Source organism: Ambystoma mexicanum, chromosome 9 (genome assembly GCF_040938575.1).
Source record: "Ambystoma mexicanum isolate Mex_15411 chromosome 9, UKY_AmexF1_1, whole genome shotgun sequence".
Lineage (NCBI taxonomy): Eukaryota > Metazoa > Chordata > Amphibia > Caudata > Ambystomatidae > Ambystoma > Ambystoma mexicanum.
In genome coordinates this window covers 14,449,618-14,458,357 of record NC_090931.1, presented here as the reverse complement: position 1 = coordinate 14,458,357, position 8,740 = coordinate 14,449,618, and the positions used below count along the sequence as shown (strand labels likewise).

General features: G+C 53.1%; 1 protein-coding gene across 1 annotated transcript; it reads left to right on the top strand.

Moving 5' to 3' along the window:
* The first annotated feature begins 630 nt into the window (after nt 1-630).
* Nucleotides 631-5,989, top strand: LOC138487218 (cell surface glycoprotein 1-like). The gene is made up of 5 exons (XM_069613857.1): nt 631-933; nt 1,201-1,590; nt 2,681-3,091; nt 4,218-4,977; nt 5,367-5,989. The coding sequence occupies exons 1-5, from the start codon at nt 631-633 to the stop codon at nt 5,987-5,989; spliced, it is 2,487 nt and encodes an 828-aa protein (XP_069469958.1).
* Nucleotides 5,990-8,740: the final 2,751 nt, after the last annotated feature.

Sequence of the window (8,740 nt, the reverse complement as noted above, 5' to 3'; positions counted from 1 at the left end):
TGGGAATGGAGAGTATTTCATTCCGGCACCAGTGAATGGCCAATTACCGGGTCCGGCAGTGTCGTAATGACCCAGTAATTGCCCATTCGCGGGTGCCAGAAATGTTTGCAAGTTTGGCGGCAGACTGCCGGATTTACTGCCAAGGCTACTGTCAAACTTGTGATGAGGCCCAATGTTGTGTTATAACTTTCAGAAGACTGGTGTGTCTTTAGAATTTAATTTTAAAGATACGCCACCAGTCTTCTGCAAGTTATGACAGAGTATCGGCAAGGGACCCTTGTGGTGTCGTAGTTTAGCGTTATCCCTCAGAGCCGCCCTCCACCCTTCCTCCAGACACGCCCCTATCCTTCAGTTGTCATGGCCTCCCAACATTTTCGCTAAACTTACTCCACTGGGCGCAGAGGTTGGTACGATTGTTCTCACACCCCTCCCATAAACATGTTTGATTTGCCTCTCAGAAGATGAATCATAAACACCTGGAAAATAGCCCGGGAGAGGAGCAGTTTCTATAACGTTGCCGGCAAAGTATGAAAGGTGCATACTTTTAAATTCTTAAGAAGCTGTATTTACGTATCTCCTGCATTTTGAAATCTTACCTATTTGTGGTCTTGTTGGTGTCTCATCCGTTTGATGCCCTACTTCTACAATGTTGAAAACATTCCCGAGCCCACTGAGCACACTCCCGAGCCCACTGAACACACTCCCGAGCTCACTGAGCACACTCCAGAGCCCACTGAACACACTCCCGAGCCCACTGAACACATTCCAGAGCCCACTGAGTACATTCCCGAGCTCACTGAACACATTCCAGAGCCCACTGAGTACATTCCCGAGCTCACTGCACACATTCCCGAGCCCACTTACATTCCTGTGCACACTGAACCCACTCCCGAGCCCACTGAGCACATTCCAGAGCTCACTGAACACATTCCTGTGCCCACTGAACCCACTCCCGAGCCCACTGAAGACATTGCCGAGCCCACTGAAGACATTCCCGAGCTCACTGAACACACACCCGAGCCCACTTAACACATTCCCGAGCCCACTGAGCACATTCCTGAGCCCACTGAGCACACTCCCAAGTCCACTGAAGACATGCCCGAGCCCACTGAAGACATTCCCGAGCTCACTGAACACACGCCCGAGCCCACTTAACACATTCCCGAGCCCACTGAGCACATTCCTGAGCACACTCCCAAGTCCACTGAAGACATTCCTGAGCCCACTGAACACACTCCCAAGCCCACTGAACACATTCCCGAGCCCACTGAGCACATTCCCAAGCTCACTGAACACATTCCCGAGCCCACTTACATTCCTGTGCACACTGAACCCACTCCCGAGCCCACTGAGCACATTCCAGAGCTCACTGAACACATTCCTGTGCCCACTGAACCCACTCCCGAGCAAACTGAAGACATTCCGGAGCCCACTGAAGACATTCCCGAGCCCACTGAACACATTCCAGAGCCCACTGAGTACATTCCCGAGCTCATTGAACAGATTCCCGAGCCCACTTACATTCCTGTGCACACTGAACCCACTCCCGAGCCCACTGAGCACATTCCAGAGCTCACTGAACACATTCCTGTGCCCACTGAACCCACTCCCGAGCCCACTGAAGACATTCCCGAGCCCACTGAAGACATTCCCGAGCTCACTGAACACACACCCGAGCCCACTTAACACATTCCCGAGCCCACTGAGCACATTCCTGAGCCCACTGAGCACACTCCCAAGTCCACTGAAGACATTCCCGAGCCCACTGAAGACATTCCTGAGCTCACTGAACACACACCCGAGCCCACTTAACACATTCCCGAGCCCACTGAGCACATTCCTGAGCACACTGAGCACACTCCCAAGTCCACTGAAGACATTCCTGAGCCCACTGAACACACTCCCAAGCCCACTGAACACATTCCCGAGCCCACTGAGCACATTCCCGAGCTCACTGAACACATTCCCGAGCCCACTTACATTCCTGTGCACACTGAACCCACTCCCGAGCCCACTGAGCACATTCCAGAGCTCACTGAACACATTCCTGTGCCCACTGAACCCACTCTCGAGTCAACTGAAGACATTCCTGAGCCCACTGAGCACATTCCCGAGCCCACTAAGCACATTCCTGAGCCCACTGAGCACATTCCCGAGCTCACTGAACACACACTCCTGTGCTCACTGAACACACTCCCGAGCCTACTGAACACACACCCGAGCCCACTGAACACATTCCCGAGCCCACTGAACACACTACCGAGCCCACTGAACACATTCCCGAGCTCACTGAACACACTCCCGAGCCGACTGAACACACTCCCGAGCCCACTGAACACACTCCCGAGCCCACTGAACACATTCCAGAGCCCACTGAGTACATTCCCGAGCTCACTGAACACATTCCAGAGCCCACTGAGTACATTCCCGAGCTCACTGAACACATTCCCGAGCCCACTTACATTCCTGTGCACACTGAACCTACTCCCGAGCCCACTAGCACATTCCAGAGCTCACTGAACACATTCCTGTGCCCACTGAACCCACTCCCGAGCCCACTGAAGACATTGCCGAGCCCACTGAAGACATTCCCGAGCTCACTGAACACACACCCGAGCCCACTTAACACATTCCCGAGCCCACTGAGCACATTCCTGAGCCCACTGAGCACACTCCCAAGTCCACTGAAGACATTCCCAAGTCCACTGAAGACATTCCTGAGCCCACTGAACACACTCCCAAGCCCACTGAACACATTCCCGAGCCCACTGAGCACATTCCCGAGCTCACTGAACACATTCCCGAGCCCACTTACATTCCTGTGCACACTGAACCCACTCCCGAGCCCACTGAGCACATTCCAGAGCTCACTGAACACATTCCTGTGCCCACTGAACCCACTCCCGAGCAAACTGAAGACATTCCGGAGCCCACTGAAGACATTCCCGAGCCCACTGAACACATTCCAGAGCCCACTGAGTACATTCCCGAGCTCAGTGAACAGATTCCCGAGCCCACTTACATTCCTGTGCACACTGAACCCACTCCCGAGCTCACTGAGCACATTCCAGAGCTCACTGAACACATTCCTGTGCCCACTGAACCCATTCCCGAGCCCACTGAAGACATTCCAGAGCTCACTGAAGACATTCCCGAGCTCACTGAACACACACCCGAGCCCACTTAACACATTCCCGAGCCCACTGAGCACATTCCTGAGCCCACTGAGCACACTCCCAAGTCCACTGAAGACATTCCCGAGCCCACTGAAGACATTCCTGAGCCCACTTAACACATTCCCGAGCCCACTGAGCACATTCCTGAGCACACTGAGCACACTCCCAAGTACACTGAAGACATTCCTGAGCCCACTGAACACACTCCCAAGCCCACTGAACACATTCCCGAGCTCACTGAACACACTCCCGAGCCGACTGAACACACTCCCGAGCCGACTGAACACACACCCGAGCTCACTGAACACATTCCCGCGCCCACTGAACACATTCCTGTGGCCACTGAACCCACTCCCGAGCCCACTGAACACCCACCCGAGCTCACTGAACACATTCCCGAGCTCACTAAACACATTGCCGAGCTCACTGAACACACTCCCGAGCTCACTGAACACACTTCCGGGCCCACTGAACACATTCCGAGCACACTGAACACATTGCTGAGCCCATTGAACACACTACCGAGCACACTGAACACATTCCTGTGCCCACTGAACACACTCCCGAGCTCACTGAACACATTCCCGAGAGCTCACTGAACACATTCCCGAGCTCACTAAACACATTCCCGAGCTCACTGAACACATTCCAGAGCCCACTGAGTACATTCCCAAGCTCACTGCACACATTCCCGAGCCCACTTACATTCCTGTGCACACTGAACCCACTCCCGAGCCCACTGAGCACATTCCAGAGCTCACTGAACACATTCCTGTGCCCACTGAACCCACTCCCGAGCCCACTGAAGACATTGCCGAGCCCACTGAAGACATTCCCGAGCTCACTGAACACACACCCGAGCCCACTTAACACATTCCCGAGCCCACTGAGCACATTCCTGAGCCCACTGAGCACACTCCCAAGTCCACTGAAGACATTCCCGAGCCCACTGAAGACATTCCCGAGCTCATTGAACACACACCCGAGCCCACTTAACACATTCCCGAGCCCACTGAGCACATTCCTGAGCACACTCCCAAGTCCACTGAAGACATTCCTGAGCCCACTGAACACACTCCCAAGCCCACTGAACACATTCCCGAGCCCACTGAGCACATTCCCAAGCTCACTGAACACATTCCCGAGCCCACTTACATTCCTGTGCACACTGAACCCACTCCCGAGCCCACTGAGCACATTCCAGAGCTCACTGAACACATTCCTGTGCCCACTGAACCCACTCCCGAGCAAACTGAAGACATTCCAGAGCCCACTGAAGACATTCCCGAGCCCACTGAACACATTCCAGAGCCCACTGAGTACATTCCCGAGCTCAGTGAACAGATTCCCGAGCCCACTTACATTCCTGTGCACACTGAACCCACTCCCGAGCCCACTGAGCACATTCCAGAGCTCACTGAACACATTCCTGTGCCCACTGAACCCACTCCCGAGTCCACTGAAGACATTCCTGAGCCCACTGAGCACATTCCCGAGCCCACTAAGCACATTCCTGAGCCCACTGAGCACATTCCCGAGCTCACTGAACACACACTCCTGTGCTCACTGAACACACTCCCGAGCCTACTGAACACACACCCGAGCCCACTGAACACATTCCTGAGCCCACTGAACACACTACCGAGCCCACTGAACACATTCCTGAGCTCACTGAACACACTCCCGAGCCGACTGAACACACTCCCGAGCCCACTGAACACACTCCCGAGCCCACTGAACACATTCCAGAGCCCACTGAGTACATTCCCGAGCTCACTGAACACATTCCAGAGCCCACTGAGTACATTCCCGAGCTCACTGAACACATTCCCGAGCCCACTTACATTCCTGTGCACACTGAACCCACTCCCGAGCCCACTGAGCACATTCCAGAGCTCACTGAACACATTCCTGTGCCCACTGAACCCACTCCCGAGCCCACTGAAGACATTGCCGAGCCCACTGAAGACATTCCCGAGCTCACTGAACACACACCCGAGCCCACTTAACACATTCCCGAGCCCACTGAGCACATTCCTGAGCCCACTGAGCACACTCCCAAGTCCACTGAAGACATTCCCGAGCCCACTGAAGACATTCCCGAGCTCACTGAACACACACCCGAGCCCACTTAACACATTCCCGAGCCCACTGAGCACATTCCTGAGCACACTCCCAAGTCCACTGAAGACATTCCTGAGCCCACTGAACACACTCCCAAGCCCACTGAACACATTCCCGAGCCCACTGAGCACATTCCCGAGCTCACTGAACACATTCCCGAGCCCACTTACATTCCTGTGCACACTGAACCCACTCCCGAGCCCACTGAGCACATTCCAGAGCTCACTGAACACATTCCTGTGCCCACTGAACCCACTCCCGAGCAAACTGAAGACATTCCGGAGCCCACTGAAGACATTCCCGAGCCCACTGAACACATTCCAGAGCCCACTGAGTACATTCCCGAGCTCAGTGAACAGATTCCCGAGCCCACTTACATTCCTGTGCACACTGAACCCACTCCCGAGCCCACTGAGCACATTCCAGAGCTCACTGAACACATTCCTGTGCCCACTGAACCCACTCCCGAGCCCACTGAAGACATTCCCGAGCCCACTGAAGACATTCCAGAGCTCACTGAACACATTCCTGTGCCCACTGAACCCACTCCCGAGCCCACTGAAGACATTCCCGAGCCTACTGAACACATTCCTGAGCCCACTGAGCACACTCCCAAGTCCACTGAAGACATTCCCGAGCCCACTGAAGACATTCCTGAGCTCACTGAACACACACCCGAGCCCACTTAACACATTCCCGAGCCCACTGAGCACATTCCTGAGCACACTGAGCACACTCCCAAGTACACTGAAGACATTCCTGAGCCCACTGAACACACTCCCAAGCCCACTGAACACATTCCCGAGCTCACTGAACACACTCCCGAGCCGACTGAACACACTCCCGAGCCGACTGAACACACACCCGAGCTCACTGAACACATTCCCGCGCCCACTGAACACACACCCGAGCTCACTGAACACATTCCCGAGCTCACTAAACACATTGCCGAGCTCACTGAACACACTCCCGAGCTCACTGAACACACTCCCGGGCCCACTGAACACATTCCGAGCCCACTGAACACATTGCTGAGCCCATTGAACACACTACCGAGCACACTGAACACATTCCTGTGCCCACTGAACACACTCCCGAGCTCACTGAACACATTCCCGAGAGCTCACTGAACACATTCCCGAGCTCACTAAACACATTCCCGAGCTCACTGAACACATTCCCGAGAGCTCACTGAACACATTCCCGAGCTCACTGAACACACTCCCGAGCTCACTGAACACATTCCCGAGAGCTCACTGAACACGGTTCAGTGTTCAGTGGTGCAAGGGCTTGTGCTTTTCTGGAAGCCAGATCCGGGGAGTTCGGGTCACACTTTTTTAGCTTTTGCATCCCTCGGGGCAACAAAAAAATGGGGTGCCCCCACACCCTAACAAATGTTTAGTTGCTCTGTTAATTAGAGCAGCGCCAGCAGGAGATCTGACGCATTTATTACAAGAGTGCGCCTGCCGCACCTTCAACCACCATGCCAGCTGGTCGGGGAGGGGGGGGGGGGGTTCTTGAAAGACGCCCTTGAACTTGTGTGGCAGGATAATGTGGTGTCCCGGGCGGTCACCTGGGGGGCAAAAGGTGGGGGCATGCCAGGACTCTAACCGCCCAACTCCACAGAAACACAGCCAGCCGCCAGTGACCAGTCGCCGTAAGGACCCAAGCCCCAATCAGCAAAGCCCAGTACACAGTGGGGGCAGCTCCCAGCGGAAATAGTTCCTTGTTCTGGCTTCCATGTTTTCTTATGCCTTCCATGCCCTGTTGTGCCTTCTTTTCCTTGTTCTGGCTTCCATGTTTTCTTATGCCTTCCATGCCCTGTTGTGCCTTCTCTTCCTTGTTCTGGCTTCCATGTTTTCTTATGCCTTCCATGCCCTGTTGTGCCTTCTTTTCCTTGTTTTAGCTTCCATGCCTTCTCGTGCCTACCTTGCCTTTTTCTGGCTTCCATGCATTGTTCTGGCTTCCATGCCTTGTTATACCTTCCATGGGCTGTTTTGGCCTCACTGCCGTGTGTTGGCTTCCATGTCTTTGCCTTGCTTTGACTTCAATGCTGTGTTATTCCTTCCATGCCTTGTTTTGGCATAAGTGCCTCATTTTGACATAAATACCTTGTTATGCTTCTATGCCTTGTTGTGCCTTCCTTGCCTTGTTCTGCCTCCCATTCCCTGTTTTAGTTTAAATGCCTTGTTTTTGCTTCCATGCCTTGTTATGCCTTCCATGCCCTGTTTTAGCTTAAGTGCCTTGTTCTGGCTTCCACGCCTTGTTATGTCTTGCATACCTTGTTGTGCCGTCCTTTCCTTGTTATGGCTTCTGTGCCTTGTTCTGGCTTCCATGCCTTGTTATGCCTTCCATGCCCTGTTTATGGCTTAAATGCCTCGCTTTGGCTTCAATGCCTTGAAATTCCTTTCAAGCCTTGTTTTGGCATAAGTGCCTCATTTTGACATAGATACTGTGTTATGCCTTCCATGCCTTGTTGTGCCGTCCATGCCTTGTTGTGCCTTATTTGCCTTGTTCTAGCTTCCATGCCTTGTTATGCCTCCCATGGCATGTTCTAGCTTAAATGCCTTACTGTGGCTTCCATGCCTTCCATATTTTGGCTTCCATGCCTTGCTGTGGCTCCCATGCCTTGTTCTGGCTTCCATGCCTTGGTGTGCCTTCCATGCCTTGTTGTGCCTTACTTGCCTTGCTCTGGCTTCCATGCCTTGTTCTGGCTTCCATGCCTTGTTATACCTTCCATGCCCTGTTTTGGCCTCACTGTCGTGTGTTGGCTTCCATGTTTGCCTTGCTTTGACTTCAATGCTGTGTTATTCCTTCCATGCCTTGTTTTGGCATAAGGGCCTCATTTTGACATACATACTGTGTTATGCTTCTATGCCTTGTTGTGCCTTCCTTGCCTTGTTCTGACTCCCATGCCCTGTTTTAGCTTAAATGCCTTGTTTTGTCTTCCATGCCTTGGTATGCCTTCCATGCCCTGTTTTAGCTTAAATGCCTTGTTTTGGCTTCCATGCTTTGTTATGGTTTCCTTGCCTTGTTCTGGCTTCCACTCCTTGTTATATCTCCCATGCCTTGTAGTGCCGTCCTTGCCTTGTTCTGGCTTCTGTGCCTTGTTCTGGCTTCCATGCCTTGTTATGCCTTCCATGCCCTGGTTATGGCTTAAATGCCTCGCTTTGGCGTCAATGCCTTCAAATTCCTTCCATGCCTTGTTTTGGCATAAGTGCCTCATTTTGACATAGATACTGTGTTATGCCTTCCATGCCTTGGTGTGCCGTCCATGCCTTGTCATGCCTTATTTGCCTTGTTCTAGCTTCCATGCCTTGTTATGCCTTCCATGCCCTGTTTTAGCTTAAATGCGCTGTTCTGCCTTCCATGCCTTGTTATGCCTTCCATGCCCTGTTTTACCTTAAATGCCTTGTTTCCGCTTCCATGCCTTGTCGTGC

Excerpts from the sequence above, each read along its gene's own strand:
- LOC138487218 (XM_069613857.1), top strand. The coding sequence starts at position 631 with ATGCCCTACTTCTACAATGTTGAAAACATTCCCGAGCCCACTGAGCAC. Across the intron at positions 934-1,200 it reads AGCTCACTGAACACATTCCT|TCCACTGAAGACATTCCTGA; the intron begins GTGCCCACTGAA and ends CACACTCCCAAG. Across the intron at positions 4,978-5,366 it reads CACATTCCAGAGCCCACTGA|ACATTCCTGAGCCCACTGAA; the intron begins GTACATTCCCGA and ends AGTCCACTGAAG.